Source organism: Callospermophilus lateralis, chromosome 7 (genome assembly GCF_048772815.1).
Source record: "Callospermophilus lateralis isolate mCalLat2 chromosome 7, mCalLat2.hap1, whole genome shotgun sequence".
NCBI lineage: Eukaryota > Metazoa > Chordata > Mammalia > Rodentia > Sciuridae > Callospermophilus > Callospermophilus lateralis.
The window spans coordinates 137,413,909-137,439,089 of NC_135311.1; the positions used below are offsets into that span (position 1 = coordinate 137,413,909).

General features: G+C 43.5%; 1 protein-coding gene across 3 annotated transcripts in view; it reads right to left on the minus strand.

Annotated features, from left to right (window-relative positions):
* Ube4b (ubiquitination factor E4B) overlaps positions 1 to 24,864 on the minus strand; it is a 110,033-nt gene extending 85,169 nt beyond the window's left edge. For all 3 annotated transcript variants that reach the window (XM_076861336.2, XM_076861335.2, XM_076861334.2), the window contains exon 1: positions 24,145 to 24,864. In XM_076861336.2, coding sequence (XP_076717451.1) covers positions 24,145 to 24,168 — 24 coding nt within the window. In that variant the 5' untranslated portion in view covers positions 24,169 to 24,864. The remainder of the gene's footprint in view (positions 1 to 24,144) is intronic.
* Positions 24,865 to 25,181: the final 317 nt, after the last annotated feature.

Genomic DNA, 25,181 nt, shown 5'->3' on the forward strand with positions numbered 1-25,181 from the left:
TTCTACCATAGTTGTTAAATAGGATGGTACAGTCATCCCTCAGTATCCATGGGGTTGGTTTTTGAGACTCCCCCCATACCAAAAATCCATGGACACTCAAGTCCCTTATATGAAATGATATAGTATTTGCATAAAACCTACACACACCCTCTCATATTCTTTAAATCACTTCCAGATTACTTATAATACCTAAGACAACGTAAAGACCATGTAAATAGTTGTTCTACTACACTGTTTAGAGACTGACATGTACTTAACCGTACATGTTAAGTATAGAGGATACACACACACACACACACTCACTCACTCACTCACTCACTCCAGTATTTTTGATCCAGGGTTGGCTGAACCACTGATATGTGGACACAAGGGGCTGAATGAATATGAAAAGTACTTTTATAACAATGGGTGAACCTGCTAGGCATGGTGGTGCCGGCCTGTAATCCCAGCAACCCAGGAGGCTGAGGCAGGATGATTCCAAGTACAAGGCCAACCTTAGCAACTTAGCAACTTAGCAAAACCCTGTCTCAAAATAATAAAGAGGGCTGGAGATATAACTCAGTGGTAAGGGTTGGATTCCCAGTACTCTAATAATAATAACAATAACTATAGGAGAAGATAAATTAATTGTGGTACACTCCTAACGGGAATCTATAGAGTAATCAAATGAATGAACCACTGCTCTATGCAACAATGTGGATGACTCTCCACATTGCAACCGAGAGCAAAAGCAAGATGTAAAGAAGTATAGACTCGGGCTGGGGATGTGGCTCAAGCGGTAGCGCGCTCGCCTGGAACGCGTGCGGCCCGGGTTCGATCCTCAGCACCACATACTAATGTTGTATCCGCCAATAACTAAAAAATAAATATTAAAAAATTAAAAAAAAAAAAAAAAAAGAAATACAGACTGCTGGGCTGGGGTTGTGGCTCAGTGGCAGAGTGCTTGCCTTGCACATGTGAGGCACTGGGTTTGATCCTCAGCTGATTAAATGAATAAAAATAAAATGAATAAACAAAATAAAGATATCGAGTTCATATGTAAGTAAAAAACATTTTTAAAAAAAAGGAAATATAGACTGCTGCTTCCATGTATACAAACTTTAAAAACAAGAGTAATCCTTGATGGGAAGAGGTGGGGATACAATAAGACTTGGAAAGGCATAGAGATCTCCCAAGGGGCTTTAAAAAAAAAAAATTCAATGCTAAGTTCCCAGGTATTATATCCATGCTCAGAAAATGCATACTTAAAACTGGGGGTAATGACTTCACAAATATTTATACTATACTTTGCAACTTATGTTAAACATCGGCTTTTGTATGTTTCAAATAGAATATAACTTTTAAAAATTAATCCTACCTATCCTTCAAAACCCACTGAAAATACTATTCCTGGAGAATTCTATGATCTTTCAGATTTATTGAGAATTCAACAAAAATATCTTATATAAACACTGCAGTTATGATCTACTGAATTAAAAAGGTGGTATTTTAACTTAAAATGTGTTCTTGTGTATATTCCAATATATAGAGGAATGTATGAGGAAACCATTTAAGTTCTCAAAGGAAATCATATTCAGAAATTTATTTCAAGTGTTCAGTTTACCTTAAAGATAGCTGAACTTAAGAGCTCATGCTTGATTTCAAATCCACATCCAAATTGAACTATATTTTGCCTATGCAGACTCAAGATCCATCACTTAATCTCCAAACTTCAGTTTCCACCTTTTTTTTTTTTTTTTCTGGTATCAGGGACTTAACCAAGGAGTGCTTAATCTACATCCCCAGCCCTTTTAACTTTTTATTTTGAGTCAGGGTCTCACTAAGTTGCTTAGGCTGGCCTTGAACTTGAGATCCTCCTGCCTCAGTCTCTTGAGTTGCTGGGATTACAGGTGTTCTCTACCATGCCCAACTTACCTAAGTTTCTTAAGAGCAGGGATTTTCATTACTTTCCTACGTTCAAATATGAATATACAACCAGTGTGATTCCACATCATGTACAACCACAAGAATGGGAAGTTATACTCCATGTAATTGTAAGTTGTCAAAATACACTCTACTGTCCTATATTCCCAGTGTCTAAAATGGTGCCTGGCCCATAATAGGCTCTCTTTAAATATCTGCTGAATGAATGAAAGAAAATCAACAATTTTCTAGTTAATATTATCTTTTTATGAAATGGGATCTTGCTATGTTGCCAAGTCTGATCTCAAACTTGAAGACTCAAGTGCTCTTTCTACCTTAGCCTTCCAAGCAGCAGGCTGCGCTGTCATACAGCGCCCAGTTTATCACTAGCTTTAAAAGAGCACATTCATGGAACTGGAAACTTTCATGCTAAGTGAAATAAGCCAACCCCCACAAAAAAACAAAGCAGAAGGTTATCTCTGATATGTGGATGTACACACAATAATTAGGGGCATGAAACATAAGAAGTTAATTGGATTGGACAAAGGGGAATGATGGGATGGGAACAGCAAAGACAGCAGATTCAATTGGACATAACTTTCCTACGTTCCTAAATGAATACACATCAGTGAAACTCCACATAATGTACAACCACAAGAACGGGAATTTATACTCCCTGTGAGTATAATATGTCAAAATATGCCAAGAGAATGGCTTTGTGCAATCCACTCTTCTGGGCCAGGGTTGTAGCTCAGTGGTCGAGTGTTTGCTTAGCATGCATGAGGCACTGAGTTTGATCCCTGGCACCACATAAAAATAAACAAAAAAAAGGTATTGTGTACACCTACAACTAAAAAAATATTTTAAAAAAATATACTGCCATATATACTAAAAAGAACAAATAAATTTTTTTTTTAAAAAAAAGAGCTCATTTCACTATTCTTGAAAAAAATATGAGTCACCTTAAGCATGGATGCCACTTTCAGCCTGAGATGTCAAATATAGATGTTCTATTCAGTGATGTAAACAGACAAAACATATCCCTGCTCACTGCAATGCCGCTTCAAAGAAGTTTTCCAAGACAGATTTTCACTGTGCTGGGATCCCCCACCACCTCCACAAACCCAGGTGAAAGAAAGAGAAGGAAGGAAGGGAGAGAGAGAAGGGAAAGAGAGGGAAAAGGAAAGAGGAGTGAAGAACCAAGACTAAGTGATATGTACTATGGACTGCAAGAGACAGAGGAGGCCCACAGAAGGCTCCCCACAGGTAAGAGAAACTGGGAGTGTTTCTCCCAGTGTTTCTCCTGGAGAAGGCAACACTCTTCAGTGGACTATCCATTCTTACAATGGAGATACCCTGGAACTGGTTTAGCAACCTGAGGGTCCCCAGAGAATATATGGACAGGAAGCTCCCAAGAGAATGGCTTTGTGCAATCCACTAATCTGACTACTAAGAGACAGGGGAGCAGCTCAGTGGTAGAGCTCCATCCCCTTTGCCTGGTACACAAAAGGCCCTGGGTTCCATCTCCAGCACTGGGGGTAGGAAAGAAAAAACAGCTGTGACCTCATTTTCATCACACAGAGAACATATGAAATACATGCTAAAAATAGTCTCAACACAAAATATTATTAAAACATTATTAGGCATTCTTTCTTTGCTTGCTCTACTTTTCTACATTACACATAAAAGACTGGTATACTCTCCTTTAAATTCAACAAAAGTCCTATATAGAAGAATGTTTTCCCATGTCACAGAGGGGAAAAAAAAAAAAAAGCATAAAAAAGGAACTTCTAATTCCTCAACATACGCCCCAAACCACAATTTAAACCCAAAAACACTGACCGGGAAATCTCATTCCTAGAGTTTTTCTTGTCCTGTTTCAGTTCTGATTTTACAAATGTCATTAAAATAGGGCTTTCCCCTAAACTGTCCCTATCTGATGTGGCACCCTTACCTTTGTGTTCCTGATTACCTAAAATCAGATCTCAAACAGTAAGGGCCACTGTGATATCAGAAGAAGCTAAGACTGGATCAAACTTTTCCTCTATTTTTAGCAGTTTGAGGTGGGGGAATCCATAAGATAGTGTTTAAATTTAGTAAATAGTCATTCTAAAAGAGTATCTTATATTTCCACTAAAAGAAAGTAAATTCCAACATAAGAAAAACACCTGAACTCTTCAGGGAGGTCTCCTTCTAAAGATACCACCTATTTTAGTGTTGTTTTCTTCAACTAAGCTATATCCCCGACCATTTTATTTTTTTGACAGAGTCTCACTAATTTGCTTAGGCTGGCCTCAAACTTGCTATCCTCCTGCCTCAGTCTCCAGGGTTGCTGGGATTACAGACATGAGACACCATGCCCAGCTTTATTTTATTTATTTGGTTTTTTAACTGTCACCTCCTCCCCTAAAAAGAAGCTGATTCAGCACTTGGATAATAAAGTTTTCTAGGTTATGTTGTCACTGACAATAACTGCTGGAGGCTACTGGAACTTCTAAGACAAAAGAAATATTTATAATAAGATTAACACCTACTACATTATGTGCCAACACTCTCCTAAAGGTTTCATCTATTAAGGGTTAGTTAATAACAGAGACCAGCACATTGATCTTTGCATTTAACAGGTTAGGAAACTGAAATTAGAATAAGTGATCTACCCAAGGTCACAGAGCGGGAAAGTCAAAGAATGGATCTGAATATCAACAGTGTAACTGCACAGCACTCTCTCCATATACTCTGCCATCTTTGCAGCAGAAAACGCCTTCCACAGTGGCAGTGACTTGCAGGCAGAGGCAGCCTTACTTCTCTGATAAGTGCTTATGAATGAGTGAATTTATGTAGAGAAGTCAATAACCCAGATGATGCACTCACCTTCTAGTTAACCATACAGAGTACTAGTAAATGCCTCCTCTGAGGAGGTGTGTAAAGGACATTTCCATTTTCTGGTTCAAAGTATATAATATGCCAATAAATAAAACAGAAAAAGAATGACACTGTATACTATTGTCAAGAAAATCCAGCCATTTGTCGGGATAGTTATTAAATGCCCACTGAGCCCAGAACTGTAGCGGACACCATAGATAAAACAGCACCCAAGTCATGAGCCCCTCCAGGACCTCAAGATCCACTGGCAAAGAGAAGAAAAGTGATGATTAGGAGACAGCATGGTACAGAGTGCAGAGAACACAGGGGAGGGGGCGAGACTCAGTCTGCGGCACCAGTCACTGCTTCACAGGGAGAGATACACACATACTTGCCTAAGGAGCTCAGCAACACCGCTTCTTTAAAAGAAAAAAATGTTACACCACTTTAGTGTTTCCTGCTTTTAAAACGAGGTATATTGGGCTGGGGGGATGTGGCTCAAGCGGTAACACGCTCGCCTGGCCTGTGCGGGGCGCTGGGTTCGATCCTCCGCACCACATAAAAAATAATAAAAAAAATAAAGATGTTGTGTCCACCGAAAACTGAAAAATAAATGTTAAAAAAAAAAATAAGGTATATTTTCTTTTTTTTTTCTTTCTTTTTCTTTGGTACTAGGGAGTTAACCCAGGGGCGCTTTATCACTAAGCCACATCACCAGCTTTTTTTTTTTTTTTTTTTTGAGACAGGTTCTCGCCAAGTTGCTTATGGCCTTGCTAAGTTGCTGAGGCTGGCTTTTTTTTTTTTTTTTTTTTAAAGAGAGAGTGGAGAGAGAGAGAGAGAGAGAGAGAATTTTTTAATATTTATTTTTTAGTTTTTCGGCAGGCACAACATCTTTGTATGTGGTGCTGAGGATCGAACCCGGGCCGCACGCACACCAGGCGAGCGCGCTACCGCTTGAGCCACATCCCCAGCCCCCTGAGGCTGGCTTTGAACATGCAATCCTCCTACCTCAGCCTCTTGAGCCTCTGGATTATATGTGTGCCCCACTACACCCTGCAAAACTGAGGTATATATTCATGTTGTGTGCATTTGCTACAATTAATTAAAACCTGAATTTTAAAAGCATGTTTCTATGGGCACACACTGGGATTCATTTACTTTTAGAAGGATGGAGCTGGGGATATAGCTCAGTGGTAAAGAGTTCACCTACCATGCACAAGGCCCTGGGTTCAATTCTCAGTACCACAAGTAAATAAAATATATTTACTATGGACATTATTACTGTAATTTATACATAAGTGCAAATGGCAATGACACAATAAATTTCCCTTTTTTCTGCTGGACATGGTGGCACACATCTGTAATTCCAGTGGCTCAGGAGGCTGAGGCAAGAGGATCACGGGTTCAAAGGCAGCTTCAGAAACAGTGAGGCGCTAAGCAACTCAGTGAGACCCTGTCTCTAAATAAAATACAAAATAGGCTAGAGATGTGACTCAGTGGTGCAGTCCCCAAGTTCAATCCCTTTTTTACCTTCATCTCTTCTTTCACACAAGTCCTGATGACACTATGTCTACAAAACCTACAAACATTCAGGTGTAGCTCTGCTCCCTGTCTTCCAAGACCCAGGGCGACACAGTGGATTCTACCAGGAACAAAGAACCCAGGCATAGGGAGAGGGTCAAGGCAAACTCCACACTGGCCCCGAAGTGACTCATTCATTTCTGTTCACAGTTCACTGGACAAGTCACGCAACCAGACTATCACCTGTGCAGCTACCAGGGAAGGAGTCTCTCCCAGGAAGGGAGGGGAGGATGTGAACCGCCACCGCGGCAGTCTTCCTCCTTCAGCACACACCTAGGTGTTGGTGGTCACTTCTGGTGGAGCAGCCTTTCTCCAATGACATGCTGCTGCCCCTAACTGCCCCACAGCCCTGCTCCTCCTGCAGGCTGTGCTCATGGCCTCCCTTTCCATTCAGGCTTTCCTGCCCTGCTGCCTATTGCCCACCTCTGCCTTGGGGCTCTCCACACCTGCACAACTCAGCCACACCAACAGCATGCGTGCACGCGTGGGCGCATTCACTTCCACACACACTGAGAGTGAATGCGGCAAAACACATTAACTGACCAATCAGGCCATTCATTCAAGCTTCCTGCAGATCTTTACATTTTCAGAATAAAACAGTTTGAGAAGACTCAGACCCAGCAGCGTGTCTGCCCTCTGGCAATGCTTAGCTGCCACGGTAGGCATGAGGCATGGGGCATGGGGCAGGATCAGCCAGGGCTGTCAGGAGTGAGGAGAGAGCAGTGGAGGTCAGGGAGTGTGTACAATGATGGTTATGCCAATGCCAAGGAAGCCCTGGCAGCACTTGTGTTTCTCAGTTCCTGCTATCTTTCTGTCCCTAGAGTCAGAAAAAGGACTCCTGTATTCTTAAAATAAATCTTGTTTCTCGCTTGAGCTGAGTGCGCTGTTCCATTATTTCCTGCAATGAACACTGTGATGCTCCAGAGCGGCAATCTGCAGAATATCAGCTTTTATTCTTTTTTTTTTTTTTTTCACTATTAAGTTTTCAGGGTTCAAATTCACCTATACTAGCTGCATATTAGTGTCATGGATGAATCATCCCTGCAAGTAATTCTGAAAATCGAGCAGAGCAGTAACACTGTACCCAGGACCTCAGTGTCTTCTTCAGGCCAGGCAGCAGCGAAGGAGGGATGGAGCAGCTGTTGGGGCTGAGAAGGGCACGTGCGCCTGGATGTGGTGAGACACCAGGCATGAATGACAAGCTGGGACACAAGTTCTGGATGGACGAGCTCAGAATACCACCCCAAGGCACTGAACTTCTTCATGAAGGCAAAGAAGAGACTTTGAAGGATTTAAGCAAGGACGATGTGGTCAGACTGATTGCTTTAAAAAACAGATCAGTCCAGCTATTATACAGAGAAAGGACTGAGGCAGGACATAGCCAGCCCGGTGATGGGGATGTAGAAGAGACCATTCCAATGCCCCTGAATACCAGCAGAGTCCAATGACAAAATATAGTTCAGAGAAACAATTTCAGAAGGGCTCAAATGAGGACACCCAAGCATCACCTGAACAGATGTGGCTAGATTTAACAAAGGATTTTAAAGTACCTGGAACAGGGGTTTAAAATCAGGGACCCATGAAGGCCACAAGGGCCTCCAATTTTCTTAAGATTTCCAAAGAGGTCCCTAACCCAAAAAGGGTTAAAAAAATCACTCTCAGGAGTGGGTGGGCTGCACACCCTTCACTTGATCCTCCATAAAAACTTGCTCTCAACAGAAGTCTTGATGGGCACTGAGCTGCAGGGAATTGCAGTGGCTCCAACAGAAACCCACAGAGAGCTCCAGGCAGGAGGAGCAGGTGAGATGCCATGTGCTCTTGATGAGCCGCGCTGGGTGAGATCCCAAAGAGGCAATCTGGACGCCATCAGCCTGCACATGTCAGTGACTCTAGGTACCGAGAGGTCAAGACCCTAGCTCAAATAAAAATCTAGTTCACGTCCATATCCTGAGCACATCAGAACTGATCCTGGACCACTGGAGGCATTGAATATCAGGAGAATATGTGAATGCCCAAAAGTAGGGCACTCATTCATTCAGTCACCAAATACATCTTGATCACTCTGACTTCCTGTTCTGTGACAGTGAAATTTCCGTCGATCATGTCCAAGTGTGTGCAATCATGTCACTGTGTCTGGTTTCTGAGTCATGTCGCTGTTGGCTGGCCCTGACATTTGGACCCAATATTCATTTTAAGTACAAGTGTATTAAATATTTTTCCAGATCAGTGTAAGAGTGTTGTACAATTAAAATCAAAATGAGATGTGTTCTACACAATTATAGAAATGTGACCAGTTGTCTGTTCCTCTCCTCTAATCTCTTCCTTTATACCTCACTCCAAAGGGAGGATTTAAAGCCAGGCACAGCAGCTCGCACCTGTTATCCCAGCAACTCAGGAGGCTGAGGCAGAAGGATGACAAACTCAAGTCCAGCCTCAACAACTTATAGAAACCCTGTCTCAAAAATAAAAAAATAAAACGGACTAGGAATAGAGCTCAGTGGTGAAGTGTCCCTGAGTTCCAACTTCCAGTACAAAAAATTAATTAATCGATTAACTTTAGAGATGTCTGGAGGTACAGCTCAGTGGTAGAGCAGTTATGTAGCACACATGATGTCCCTGGGTTCAATCCCCAGTACCACAAAATATATCAATATAAAATAGGAAACAGATGATAGAAATAAAAGATTTGCCCAGAGTCTCTTGGAGGATTCTAAAATACCCAAGAGGATAAGCCCTAATCCCTTAAAAGTCAAGATGCTAATTTGACACTGGTGTGAAGAATGGCTTATTTTCTGATGACCACTTTTGTACTATTTCAACAACCACCAGAACCCCAGGGGGTGGCTTGACTGATTAACCGTTAATTAGTTATTACTATAAAATAAATGCAATGTCTAAATACTCAGGATTGACTCCTAAGCTTCTGAAGCCAACGTCTTTGGGGAAAGGAAAGAAATTTTTGTTGCTCTGTTTTATAAATCGCTATGCAGGTAACACTCATCTTCCACTGGAAAGACCTGACTAGTGGGCGGTACTAAACCGGCTTCTGGACACACAGGCCCTTCCACTTCTCAGGGTCAGGCCTTAGCAGGTTCTTCCACTCCCTACTCAAGCAGGTCCTCAGCAAACAAGCTGTTAGTAAAGCCCCCAGGGTAGCCACCTCTCTCTCTCAGATAAGAGGAGCCTTTCCTGGGCCTGTCCTGAGGACCTTGCCCCAACCTGCATGCCAACTGGACTTTGTGAAGGAAGTACAGGCAAAGAGGCTAAAAGGAAAAGCGAACCCAGCAGCCCTGTCTACAACTCAAGATGCCTAGAGAGGTCAGTGCCACACGTGCAGGGGAGAGGTGAGGAGGGAGAAAACAGGCAGAAAGGTATGTTTCTTAGCATGAAAGTCCAGCCTGCTGGCCTTTACTTCTGGCCTTGCCCTAGGCTGCCACGTCTCCATAGATTGACATGCACTGTCTCTCCATCTCCTAGGAACTGCATGAGATTGATGCTGCAAGTTCTTGACCAATTCCTAGACGAGAGGAAACCTGGTGGGCAGGTTCAGCTCCCTGCCAGCCTCTTCAGAAACTCTTCAGGAAAGCTGCTGCCCTGGGCTATAACTATTACCCACTTCCCCTCCTGGCTCTGGAACAGTGTTTCTTCATGCCAGAAATACAGAGAGCTCTGGCAACAGCATTCTTCAGACTCTCAGAGGAGTGCAGGCAGGCTATCATGCGACATCTACCCGCTGGCAACATGCTGCTATAGAAGGGAGGTCAGCTCCTCCAGACCTCTACCTGGGCCCTCCTAGGCCAAGCAGACCCTCAAAGTGCTGCTCACTGAAGTACCAAGTCCTCACTACTAGCAGCCACATCTTGTCAACTAGTCCCTCCAGCACAGACCAGGGGGTGAGGATTCCTGTCTTCTGCCCCGAGGTTTAGCAGATAAAAGCTCAGCGCCAGCATCTCAGAGTCTGCCCATGGACTAACTACCTCCTGCTCGGGGCTCAGGCCAGCAAGAAAAGAGCTGACGTGGTTCCCCAGGTGCCAGATCAGTGCCAGCTTGCAGGTGAAGGACGCAGCATGACATCTGAATCCCCACTGCAGGAACCCCGCCACCACCATCACCCTCACCCAGCTCCCCACACCCTGCCAGCCACCGTCCCACTCCTATGCCCAGCTCAGCTCCTAATACCCTAGCGCCCTCCACATGACTCCTGGAGCCCACTAACCAGCTCCCTACACCTCACTCTCCAGCTCCCCAATGCCCACAGTCCAGCTCCACACACTTTCTCCAATACAGGTTTTAACACAAACACAACAGTTCAATAAGCCCAGAATGCCCTGGCCCCCAATAACGGGGAGCAGGCCCACCAAGCAGCTGAGCAATGTTATAGGACAAACAGGAGAGAGTGGAAAGAGACAAGGGCAGACAGGTGTCACCCTGCCATCTCAGCTTTCCAATCATTTTCTACTTCACTTTCCAGATTCTTCATTGGACTCCAAATATATTTACTCCAAATTTTTTTTTACATTTATTTTTTAGATGTAGTTGGACGTAATACCTTTGTTTTATTTATTTATTTTTATGTGGTGCTGAGGATTGAATCCAGGGCCTCACACATGCTAGGCGAACACTCTACCACTGAGACACAAACCCAGCTGCTAAAATTAACTTAAAGAAGCCAGGTATGGTGGGACAATCTGTAACCCCAGAGGCTCTGGAAGCTGAGGTAGGAGGCCAGCCTAGGCAACACAAAGACACTGCCTCAATATAAAACTTAAAAAGGAATGGGGATGGGCTGGGGCTGTAGCTCAGGGGCAGAGCACTTGCCTAGCATGTGTGAGGCACTGGGTTGAGCCTCAGCACCACATAAAAATAAATAAAATAAAGGTATTGTGGCAACTACAACTAAAAAAATAAATATTTAAAATAAAATAAAGGCATTCGGTCTATCTACAACTACAAAAAAAATTTAAAAAAAAAGGAATAGGGATGTAGCACCCTGGGATCCATCCCCTACACAGGGGGGGGGGGAAAGTTTCCCTGACTTCATGGCATTTTGTTGCAATTGTCCAAATGAACTAAGCCATCCACCCAGACACAGCAAAAGTTAGTGACAATCACAACCAGGTACAGAATTTGTAGGACTTTGTGCCAAATGAAAATGCAGGACCCCATGTTCACATTTATTAAGAATTTCCAGACAGCAATAGCACAACATGAAATCAAACATGGAGCACACTTCCGACTTCAGGTCTCACCTCCCTCCACAGAGCTGGGCCTGGTGATGAGCACAGACACAGGTCTGGCCACACTTCCGACTTCAGGTCTCACCTCCCTCCACAGAGCTGGGCCTGGTGATGAGCACAGACACAGGTCTGGCAAAAGACTGTGACTGACATGATTCTGAAGAGCCCAGCATGTGACAGGAGCTTAATATGATTTGCTTGGACATCCTCAGAATTCAGCTCCCAAAACAGGTCCATAAAAGCAAAGTGCTATTCCCATCTAGTCCAAAATATAATTAAAGCACCATGATACTATTAGACATCTAGAACCTATACCAAACCCTGGCAGGGAACAGAGAGACTATGTACACTGAACACATTTCATGATGTTTAATTAGAAAGCTAATGAAGTCAAGGGGAACACTTCTCAGTGCTAGACCCAACCTCTTCCTAACCTCAATACTGTCTTTAAAGAACTAGACAAGAGGGGCTGGGATTGTGGCTCAGTGGTAGAGCGCTCGCCTCGCACGTGAGAGGCCCTGGGTTCAATCCTCAGAACCACATAAACATAAATAAATAAAATAAAGATATTGTGTTCAACTACAACTAAAAAATTAAAAAAAAAAAAAAAAGAACTAGACAAGAGATTGACGATATGGCAGCTGATAAATAGTTCATACAATGACATTGGGTTCAGAGATTGTTTCCCCCTGCTGAAAGAGAAACAATATCTTCAAAAAGACAAAATAAGCCATCTGATTCAAAAGAGTTGCCTCAGGTTTACTCAGGGATGGGGAGGTAGCTCAGAGTTAGAGTACTTGCCTACCATGTGTAAGGCCCTCAGTTGGATTCACAATATACAAAAAAAAGGATTTCAAATGTCCCCACTCTTCCTTTACCCCTTTTGTACCTTCAGGCCACCCATCATTCCACATTTTAGAGAAAGGAAGGAGGAAGTCCACCAAGTGACAACAGTGTGAAACAGTACAAAAGACAGCTCTAAGATGAGAAGAGATTTTAGGAAGTACAATGGGTCCCTGGAGAGAATTTGAACCTGAATCTATTTGCTTCTAAATGGTAAGACACCATGACTTATGCTGCTGACATTATTTCATGCAAAGGGGTTTGTTAAGCCTCGACTAATACTATAGTTATCTACAATTCAATCTGACTTGGGAAAGGAGAGCTAATACATCCCAGGAATCCTCTCTGCCAGGCCCTCCAATAGGCACCTGACGTAGTGCCACAGTGAGCTGAGGAGCCATGCCGAGACCATGCTCACACAAACGAGGAACCTGAGGCTCAGAAAAGTTAGGCACTTTCCCAGTGTCACCAACTGGCTAGTCCAAATAAAACCTTGGATTTCTGACTCTGAATTACAATTTTCATATTTCTTTTATCAAGTGTCTACCTTGAAATAACTAAAGTCATGTAGCAACAAAAAAATTACTGCAATACAAGAATTGGGAATCACAAAGACACACTGTCTATTTTAGTCAATCATGCATTTAACAAATATTTGTCCTCAGCCATTCTGTGCCAAGCCCTGTGCTAGAAGTTGGGTGAAAATCAGTGAGCAAGAAAAGCCGCAACCCTCTGTTCCAGCAGGGGATATACCTAGTGAACAGCAATTCAACGCGCTGTAATTGGTAGGAGGACAGGAAATGTAATAATAATGAAACACCTTTCCTATCCCTCCTCCTCCTCCAGCTGCTGCTGCTGCTTAGCTGTCTAGGACAGTTTGGAGTCAAACACTTGTCTGGGCCTGATACTCGCATCTCAGAATGCTTGAGATCAGCAAGCACCCACCAAAATTGGATTTGGCACCATCTTCGGTTTTTCTTCAATGGTTCTCCTATTCCTATAATAAGTTTCAAAAGAATGAACATAGAGTCTGCCCAGTGGAAGAAGTAAATGAAATATCTGTCCTCACCACTGACTTTTCCTTTCATATATATGTTGTAGGTGAACACAAATACATTTATTTTATTTTTATGTGGTGCTGAGGAGCGAACCCAGTGCCTCATGCGTGCTAGGCGAGCGCTCTTATCATTGAGCCAAAACCCCAGCCCTACTACTGACTTTTCTACATGCCAAAATCCTGATCATCTTTAAGAACTATCTCAAATCCTCCCAGACTCTTCTCCAGCATTTCCCATCAGATCAACTGCTCCATTAACAGTACTCCCTTTACTGAAAGTTCTACTTAGTAAACAACTTCTGTCTCCCCCACTTGAGACAAGCTCACTAAAGGTAAAGACCATATTTGAAGGCATCTCCACATGTTTATCTTTTAGTATCTAGGAAACATCCAACATATATTTGTTAAAATTAAACAATACTTATATTCTCTACCACTTACATATTTGTCATTCAGGATTTTTAAAAACTTTAAAAATTAACTATATCTGGGCACGGTAGTGCACATCTGTAATTCCAGCAACTAAGGAGACTGAGGCAGAAGGATCCCAAGTTCAAGGGAAGCCTCAGCAACTTACTGAGACACTGTTTCAAAATAAAAAACAAAAATGGCGGCAATGTGCCTCAATGGCTAAACACCCCTGGTTCAATCCCTGAAAAAAAAATTTAATTATATTAAAAATTAACTATATTAAAACCCAGTGTTCCTCAGGTTATGACTCAAAATTTTTGAAACCCAAACCCTACCAGGAATAATCTACAAAAGTGTCTCTTCACCTATTTCCTACCTTGGGAAAGGGAGAGAAACAGAGTAAACATTTAATAAATATTTATTAAGTAAACAAAGGAATTAGTGATTGAAATATGGAAAGATAAAATTTTAAAGGATATGCTCCCAGCAACTCAGGAGGCTGAGGCAGGAGGAGGGCAAATTCAAGGCCAGCCTGGGCAACTTAATGAGAGCCTGTCTTCCCCCCAAAAGAGTGGGGGGGGGGTGCTGCTGGGAACAGAACTCAATGGTAAGAGCATCCCTGGATTCAATCTTCAGTACCACAAATAAATAAAAGGATATGCTCACCAAGTATTTTCTTCTTTCTTCTCAAACTCATGGCTTACACCATCTTCTGATGGCTCCCAGAATATACCAGAGCCGACGCCTCACTCCTGAGCTCTCTCCTCTCCTCCCATTCTCTCTTGACCTTGTCAGCAATGCCACTAGTCTTGGGGAGACCAGTCCACATCGCAGATCACATTGCCAAATCACACGGTCATGTCTTGCTCCTCATCTAGCTTGCTGTACTGCCATTCGGCAGAGCTGACCGCTCCCCTGTCACAATACCTTCCTCCTCAGATGCTAGGTTGTTGTGTGCCCTCTTTTTTCCTCCTCTGCCAGTGGTTGTTCCTTATCAGTGTCATTTTCTGGGTCCTCTTTATCTCTGGACTTTAAAAAGCTGGAGTGGGTCACTACTAAGTCCTCTGCTCTCTTCTGTTTATGCTCACTCCCAAGCAATTTGGTCATTTTTGAGATTTTAAATATACTAACAACTTCCAGATTTGTATCCCCAAACCCAATCTTCCACCCAGACTGCAAATCCCCATAAAATAATCTACTTAAAATTTCCATGTAGATAATAGACAACATACTCACAGTATCTTCAAAACAGATAACTTCTCCCTCCAAATTTTCTCTTTCAATTCTTCCCATCTCAATCTCTGACAATTCTTTTTCAAGCTTCTTAAACTAAAACTCTTGGTTATACTGTGGCAGAGACAGCTGCTTGCATCCTAATGCAGCAGGCCACCCATCTGGATGGCCATGTAACTAAGTTCTCGCCAAAGAGATGCAAGCTGCTACCAGAAACTTTCTGATCCTGCCCTCTGCTTTAGTCCCTTCCTGAAGATTGAAATGCACATTTCCTCATAGGAACTGGAGCACCAATGCTGGACTGCAAAGGTCAGTGCACAACACAGCATGAGTCTGGCTCCACAGTAATTGGGGTGTCACTAAACCAGCTCCCAACCTCCTACCCAGATTTGTACTCAAAGGGAAAATAAGCTTCTATCTTGTTGAAGCCATAATTACATTGTATCTCTGCTGCAACAGCCAAATCAAACTCCTTATATATAGAATTTGGAACCTAGAAGTCATTGACCTTAATAAAATAAAAATATGTGACTTGGCTTAGACATTGTTATTGTTTAGATCTAAAAATGTCCCTCAGAAAGCTCATACTTTTAGCAAAGTAGCAATCTTAGAGATGAAAACCTGGATTATGAGATCTATGACCTCATGAGTGGATTATTTCATTTGATGGATTAATAATCTGAATGGACTATTGGGTGATAACTGTAGGTAGGTGGAACATGGCTGGAGGAAGTAGGTCACTGGGGATATGGCCTTGAACTGTTCTGTCCCTGACTCTTTCTCTCTGCTTTGGAGCTGCCAGAGCTGAGCAGCTTTCCTCCACCACCTCCTTCCACCCTAACGTCCTGCCTCACCTCAGGTTCAGCACAATGGAGTCAGATGACCATGCACTGAACCTCTGAAACCGTGAGCCCTAAACAAATTTTTCCGCCTCTAAATTGCTCTGGGCAGGTATTTTGGTCACTCAGACAAAAAACTAATGTAGGAGTCAACATGGGCATAGATACTGCAGGATAGAAGGCTGTGACCCTTATTAGGTCTATGACATCTTCGAAAACTGCCCACACGACAACATGGCCTATAATTCTAGGGGTGCTGGCTGAACAACTCAGGATCTGGGTGCTTACTGGATTCATGCCACATGAAGGAAGAAGTCCCCCAAGCACAAGGCAGGCTAGAGGAACTGCTTGCCCACCTGCATGCAGAGATGAGGAGCACAGGGCTGCCTAATGAATATCCAGGTCTCCAGTAAGTTTATGCAGAGTCTGGTCAGTCAGGGCTAAGTAGAGGAAAAAAGCCAACTCCCACAGCAGGTGCAGGCTGAACTCTGGAGAAGCCACAGGGTCTCAGGAAGGGGACAATGCCCGCTCAAGTGCCAGCCCCAGAAGCAAAGAGACACACAAAACTAGTCATAGGTGGCACACACCTGTAATCCCAGCAGCTAGGAGGCTGACGCAGGACAGCAAGTTCAAAACCAGTCTCAGCAACTTAGCGAGGCCCTAAGCAACTCAGTGAGACCCTATCTCTAAATAAAATACAAAAAAAAAAAAAAAAAAAAAAAAACTAGTAAGAGGATAAAGCCAGAGGCCAGGGAGGGCCAGTGACAAGGGAGGGCCTACAAGAGATCAGATCTAGGGCTGTAGCTGGGCTCCATCAAAAACCCACACCAGGGGCTAGAGATGTGGCTCAAGAGGTAGCACACTCGCCTAGCATGTGTGAGGCATTGGGTTCAATTCTTAGCACCACATAAAAACAAAATAAAGATATTTGTGTCCTCCTAAAACTAAAAAATAAATATTAAAAAAAAAGAAAGAAAGAAACCCACACCACTGCTAAGTTAATGGCCACAGAGCAGGGTTGGGTACAGCTCCTGAGGGGCTGCCCTTATCAGGAAGATGCAGTGTTTTAGATTTGGGAAGAAGGGTCTAGAAAGAAAGGTATACTATTCTCCCCTTCTAACTTCAGCTGAACTCACAGCTTTTATTTCTCAGTCTTCCCAGTGGCTGGGGCCAGATGACAGGTTCTAGCCAGGGAGAGGTGAGCAGGGGCAGTCCAAGCAACTTCCAGGCTGCGCCATCAAAGCAGAGCCTGACCCCTTTCCCACCTCCTCTGGCTAAATGCAGACATAAATGGACCAAAAGACGGATGCCATATTAGGGAAGCTGGCTTAAGAAGAGACAGTGGCTGGCCCCTAATGAGCACAGAACTGCCATTCCAGCCCTAGCCTCCCACCCAGACTCCTATTTAGAGGCAAATAAACATCTGTCTGGCTGAAGCAGCTATTTCAGGTCTCTCTGCTATTCAAGGATCAACCCAATAACAACCTGACTCATCGGCCATCTCGACTCCACTCCCTCACACCCTACATCCCACCCATCACATCACCCAATCCTACCAACTCTACCCACAAAATATCTATCTAGCATCTGACTCTTTCTTACCTTATCCACCACTAACCCTGGTTGGTGGCCCCCATTATCACCTCTCACTGGAACTTCTGCAATAGCCTCCTAACCTCTTCTCTGTGCACACTTATCCATTCTCTTCATAGCAGCCAGAACAATTCTTTTTTTTTTTTTTAACATATCAGAATATAAAATTCACAAAGGCAGAGATTCTGTTGGCTTTGTTCACTGGTATGTCCTTGCAGTCTAGAACAACGCTACACATATACTGTATTTCTTCTTTGTTTTGTGGGGGGAATGTTGGTACTGGGAATCGAACCCAGGGATACTCTTCCCACTGAGCTACAACCCCCTACCCTCTTTTATTTTGAGACAAGGTTTCTCCAAGTTTCCAAGGTTGGTCTCCAACTTGCAATCCTCCTGCCTCAGCCTCCTGAGTTTACAGGTGAGCATCTCCACACCCAACCAGAGTCTGTATTTTAAATAAGATGTCAAGGTTTACAAACCACACCATTATTTTTTATACTGCCAAGAAAAAAATCCTAACCATTAAACCACAAAAAAATGCCTAAACAGAGGAGAACAGTGTTGTAATCAGTTACACCAGACTCTTTTTGCTTTGCAATTTATTTCTGAGCACTGTGAAGTGCCTCTGACCTTCACTGGTCTCCTGGGTATATGTTCAGGTCCACAATATGATGGTAGCCTCACAGAACTACGGATTTCTGCCTTTAGAGAGTCCCTGACATACTTGGTTGTTGCCTTGCAATAAAATGTGGAATCCAAACGTTTAAAATTGTATGTGTTGTGTGTGTGTGTGTGTGTGTGTGTGTATTTTAGTTGTAGGTGAACACCATACCTTTATTTATTTATTTTAATTTTTTATCTTTATTTCATTTATTTATTTTTATTTGGTGCTGAGGATCAAACCCAGTGCCTCACACGTGCTAGGCGAGCGCTCTACCACTGAGCTACAACCCAGCCCCCGTATTTTTTTATTAATATTAAATTGACACCCCACAGCTACTGCCATCCCTCTCTGCATATAAAATAACATTTCTTGCATTGTTAAATCAAAGTGTAATTTTTTTGAAGACACTTAAAATGGAAACTAAATTTAACTCAACCGAAGGGGTGATAATATGGACAAGTCTAAGCAGGTTTGCACATAATTAGGAAATGTGTCAATTCTGTCACAACCCCCACCTGATCAACAGTAATTATACAAGCCATAAGAAGTAACCCACTTTCAAAGAAACGGGCGGGGGAGAGATCTCAGAATTGATTGAAACACAGGAGAACTCAATGGCTTTTGGCTGACAAAATGAATAACTTCATCTCCTGCCATTGTGCACCCTGCACAGTAGACCCCAAGCACTCTTGGCCTCCTCCTGTTCTTGGAGCAGATTAAGAATGTACCCACCCCGGGCTGGGGTTGTGACTCAGTAGCAGAGCGCTTGCCTAGCATGTGCGAGGCACTGGGTTCGATTCTCAGCACTGCATATAAATAAAATAAAGGCCTGTTGACAACTAAAATAAAAATAAAAAACAAACAAACAAAAACAAAAAATGTGTCCACCTCAAAGCCTGTGCTACTGGCTCTTCCCTGTACCTAGAAATATTCTTCCCCCAGACAATTACCTATCATCCCTTGAATTCTTTTCAAAAGCCACTCCCTAGACACGTAGCTCAAAAAAAAAAAGCCACTTCCTAAACTGGACATAGTGATGGGTGCCCCAAATCTCAGCTGCTGGGGAGGCTGAGGCTGGAGGATTGCTTGAGCTCAGGAATCAAAACCAGACTGGCAACAGGAAACCCCATTTCAAAAAACAGACAATCACTTAAAACTACACACACTCTACATACCCCACTGTCCTCCATCCCTCAGGGCAACTTTATTTCCTTCACGGTACTTTTTCACCAATGACATCTGATGTGTGTGTCTATTATCTGCCCTTCCTGCGGGAATGAAGCACCACAAGTGGTGCCCGCATGTGTCCAACAGACAGCAAGAAGCAACCTGCAAATATTCTGAGGGTGCCAAGCTCGTGGCATGGGCCTGCAATCCCAGGGACCCTGTCTCAAACAAAAAATCTTAAAAGGCTGGGGATGAGTCAGTGGTAAAGCACCCCTGGGTTCCACTCCCAGCCCCCCACCCCCCCCAAAAAAGAAAGTAAGTATCCTTGAGGCACTGCTTGCAGACAGTGTCCCTCCTAAATTGCACTGAAGTGTTTGTGAGAAAATGCATTCTGCAGAGACCAGGAGCCTTCCTGACTTCCCTCCTCCCCTTAAGAGTTCAGGGCTTTGCGATGCACTCCACCCTCAGTCCTAACAACTAGAGAGTAAGTGTGTGGGGTTTCCATGTTCCATCCGCTCTGCTCAGATTATTGCTGTTTAGAAATTAGTTTAGTGAGGAAATTGGAAACTCTACAGCCAGACTCTGAATTACAACCCAAGTTCCACCACCTAGCAGACCAGTGCCTTTCAGCAAGCACTTAATTTCATTAGCCTCAGTTTTCTTATCTGTAAAGTGAGGATAACAACACCCATTTTTCTAAGCACATTAAGTGCCTAGTACATGCAAGAACTCACTGCTTGTCAGATAACATCTCTATTATCATTCCCTGTCACTCATCTAAAATGAACAAAGGAGTTCCGTGGCCAGGCCTGTAATCTCATCAATTTGGGAGACACAGGCAGAAGAATGCTGGTTTGGGACCAGTCGAAGCAACTTAGCAGGGTTCTGTCTCAAAACAAAAAAATAAAAAGGGCTGGGGATGGAGCTCAGTGATAAAAGCACCTTTGGGTTCAATCCCCAGTATTTAAAAAAAAAAAGTAGAAAAGGGGCCTGGAGACCACATCCCCTCTCCTACACTGTTTAAGAAGACAAACCCTGCTGTAAAACGCATAGTTAACCTGGTCTACTGTACTGGGTGGAAAGCGAGTTTGGGTCCTCAGGCCTGTCACAGGACCCAAGAGATTTAAAGAGGTGGGAACTTCAGAATAGAAAAGCTAAAATGAGATTGACTCATCTTTTCAATGATCCAAAACAAAACTCATCTGTTTTCTTCATAATCTGCTCCCGGTCTGGAACTCCTATCCAATCCCAATCCATCCTTCTCCCTTTCTTTCCTCTTCTGAATATTGAAACTGTATTAACAGGTCCTCCATACTCCTGGTGTCTCCATTCCCACTGCCAGAGCCTCAGTTCAGTGGACCCCACCCTTTTCCTCCTGGGGAGCAACAAGAGTCTCCTAATTCATCTTCTCATCTGCAGCCACAATCCTCTTTTACCCTTGCCAGTCCTTTTCCTCATCCCTTAAAATCCTTCAAAGTCTCTTTATAGTCTTACAGAGCCTGTCACTCCTGCATACTCCCTGGGTGCTCCAGTCCCACCATGGGGTGCTGTTTCCTAAGCTTCCCATGCCCACAGCCAGTTCCCAGGGCCCTTTGGGGGACAACTACCACTCAGCACACATACCACTTTTTCTCCAAAATCTTCACTAAGACACTGCTCACCTAGGGTCCCTTCTTACCTTCCTTTGGTGTCTCATGAATACCTCTGTAATAGCACTTGGCATTATGTTATAATTTTTAGATCCCTATCTATCTCCTCCACCCCAATTAAACTATAATTTCCTTAAATGCTTGTGGAGTGAAGCATCTAAGGCAGGGGGTTGGGGGAGGGGGACAGTTCCAAAAAGACCAGCTCACATCACTAATGCCTTCATGCAAAACACTACCTAACAGAAGAGCTATCCCTGGCAAGGATAGTGGGTCAATGTTGGCAGGATATTGATATAGAGGCTGTGGTGAACATATGGCCAGTTGTTAAGCAGTCAAATATAGTGAGAAGGAGAACCAGGAATCCTAGGTTTGAAATCTAACCTGTCCCTTCTAAGCCATTAGGGTCACTATGTGTAAGTTAATTAACCTAAATCTGTTTCCTCACCTGTAAAATAAACAACATAGGACCTGCACAACTGTGCTGTTTATCAGGTGGGACAATGGCTGTAGCACGCCTGGCACAGAGCAGGCTTCTAAGGCTGCTGATAAATGTCAAACCTTTTCCACTTACAGATCACTACGGGAAGTCCAAGGTCACATATTCTGCATTTGGGAACATTTAACACTCTTCCAAAACCTTGACCACACCCTGAATCCCAGCCAGCCATCTTGCAGATGAAGTAGGTCATAAAAGAAGATTAAGTCAAAAAAAAAGAAAGAAAAAAAAATCATTTCAATTTTAATGTCATCTCCTCACCATTGTTGAAAAGCAGTTTGAAACGCCTGCCCAACTCACAGCATCATCTTGGTATATGAAAATGAGGAGGCTATAGAATGAATCTAATATAAACAATGATGCCTTGGAATGCAGGCTCCAAGAGAATGAATTTAGTAATGGATCTCACTCTAATGGAGTACATAAATAACAAATAGCAACGAAGTTAAAGAATTCTACTAAAAGGACAGAGAGGGGAAAAAAAAAAAAAACCCACAAAAATTCAAAGTGAGTGGGACCAAAAAGAGCCCATGTCAAATCTTCTCAAGCTATTAGTCTGGTTTTACCAGTCTTTAGTTTATAAGGACTGCGTCCCACATTTTCATGTTGTTACAATATGAAATTCTGTCTTACTTAATTTCCTCATTTAAAGTGAGAGATCACTGTCATGCCTGTTTAAATCCTGAAATGTACACTTGAACTTTCAATAACATAAATGTTTATTTTTTAAACAAACTGTCACCTACCATATCAGCCACACAAAAAAGTTTCCACCAACAGAATAACAAAGCAAATGCAAAAGCTTTGGAGATGTCTCTGTTGAGAATTGCTCAAAACTAGAATTCAAGAAACTGGATTTAAAAAAAAAAAAAAAAAAACAACTTTAATTAGATTGTTCCCAAAAAACTATGTGTTCTAGATTCTATTAAGAGTAAAATGACCATTTATTGAATTTCCCTTTGTGTTCAGGCCAACTAATTTGTAGAAGATAATTTAATGAATTTAATTTTTCACATTTGTTTTAATATTCTGTTGACCTTGAAAAAAGTTTCTTCTATTTCTTTCAAAGGTTACATGTGTTCCTCATATAGTCACAAAAAAAGTTACACCTTCCTCAAGGGCTGGGTAAAGTGAAGAGACACATTTCAGATTATACAGTATCCTTTAGTGGTCTGTATGCTTTATTGATTTGAAAACAATTCCTTGGTGAAAAACTCAATATGTAAAAGCCTCTAAACCAGGAACTATTTAGAGATCATAAAGAAAAAAAAAAAAAGTAATTTCTGGAAATAAAGGACTACTGAAAAACAGACTCTGCCTGAAGAGAAATTGTCCATCAGAATTAATATGAAAGAAAAAAGCAGGGAGATTTGCCATTTTTCAAAACTATAAAAAATAAAGTGCCTCTAAGCAGGTCTCTTCATAATTCCTGAGAGAAAGAAACTGCTCAATATTTTTCTATCTCAAGATTACATTCCTAATGTTAATTGTGGAAAACAAATTCAGGAACAGAATGAACAATCCTGACTTCCAAACAACCAAGTACTATAATCAGTGAAATTTTTTTGCTTCCTTTCCTACCTGACCCTTAACACCCATCACTTGCATGCTTTATCCCTGGAGAATTTTAGTGACTACAAAAACACACCGACTACTCTGTAGCCAAAACTGGCGCATGGGAGTCTTACAGAAGAACTAACCTGATAGATGACTAATTTCTTAATAATGCAGGGAAGTTTATATGAACCAGTAGAAGAAATGGGGAGATGGAGTGAGGGCCTAGCCAGCAGGAGTAATGAAAAGGAAGCTCCCAATTTGTAAAAAGGTAGGGAAAAGGCAGTAGAATCACAGGAAATTCCTTTTACCCAATTACCACTATTTTTACAACTATCTTTCTAAACAATCCTTACCACATTAAGAAGGGGATCTGTATGACTCCTTTCAAAATGAAAACGGGAGAGTTTACAAAGTCATTTGTTCCTGTTCAGTCTCTGCTACAGACAAACACAAGTTTGAAAAGGAAAAGGTATAATAAAAGAGAAAAATTCCAGAAGTCATTAGTGGTCTGTTAAACTACCAGAATTTAACCGGAATCTTCTAAACTATTAAAAAGATACATATTTCACCAAATAGCACGGAATCTGTCTGTAAGCCACCTTCCAAACAGAAGGTATATTTACTCAACATATACAATGACATGGCCACACATATTTGGAATTTCTAATAAATTTACTGCCCTTAAAAACATACACCCACTAAACATCCTAATGTCATCCAAAATAGTCTTTAAATCCCTGAAGACACACACAATTTATCGTGATTTAAATCTAGCCCTTCTTTTTTGAAAACCCTTAAGAATGAACACCACAAGATGCTCTATTCTCCAGACCCTTAGAGGAACGCTCGAAAAGCAAGCAGAGTTCCGACTGAAGAAAGAAGAGAATAAAACCTGAGACCCTCGCCAGAAGAAATCTTATTCTTGGAAAATGTTATCTCCCCTTCCTTCCCCAAGCCCCAAAGCCCGGCAGTGCTGGCACAAAATCATTCCTGTCCAAAGCGCCGCCAAAGAGTTGCTAACTAATCCCTCAAGGTGTCCCCCAACCTCCTCACCTCATCAGCGCTCAGTTCCTCCATCGCTTTCCTCTTAATGGTGAAAGGCGTTAGGGAGAGATCCTTCTGTTCTCGAGACCAGGGCGAGAGGAAGGAGGGTAGAAGGTGTCTAGCAGGCTCTCTGGTCCCCCGAAAGGGGGAGGTTTCAGAATTGCATAGTCAGAGGTTAAAAAATAAGAACACGAGGCACTGGTCTGCCTTGGCTTCGGTCACTCCAATCGCCCCAGACTCCTACAGCTGCTCGTGCCCAGAGCAGCCTCCGCCGGCCGCCGGGGCTGCTGCTACAGGGTCGCCACTCACTACCCTCAGCTTCCCAGGTTACCCCGAGCAGGCAGCGCTGTCTCCAGCTCGTCTCGTGCCCCCAGCGTGATGTGTCTTGCTGGTGGCGGCGCGGCAGCTGCGTTTTCTCCAGCAGCTCCGGCCCTCCTTCCTACTCTCTGCCCCAGGCGGGAACTGCTCGCCCGAGGGGTGGATGCCCCGAGGTAAGGCGACCCCACAGCCGCCCTGGCAGAGCCCAGCACTGTACAGGGAAGCCCCTCCTCTCTAAAAGCAGGCCCGACACGCCCCTCCTCCACGCTGGAGCCTGGGCAGGGGGGAGGGGGAGGATGGGACTGGCGGTGGTTTCGCTGGAAGCGTAAATCCTCCTACCCCTCCACCCCTACTCTTACCCCCTCGCCCCACCAAGTATTATTCATCAAAACAACAGGGCGGCCATCTTTGAAAGGGATCACGTGACCCCGCCGGGGAGGCGGGGCTTCTAGCTCCGGGATGCGGCAGCCAATAGGCCGCGGGCGTCGCGCCGCCGATTTCCTCTCGCCTGCGTCCTCTCCCCGCCCCTCCCCCGCAGCAGCTCCCGGCGGGGAGCGTGGCTAGAGAGGCTGCGGGCGGGCGGGGGGCGGACCGGGGCGGGGCGGGGCGTTGCCGCGGCGACCGCGCGGGGGCGGCGGGCGCGGTAAGCGCAGGTAGGCTGTCAAGGGAAGGCCTGGGAAGGCCTGCGCCCGCCTGCGCCCGCCTGCGCCCGCCAGCGCACCACGGAG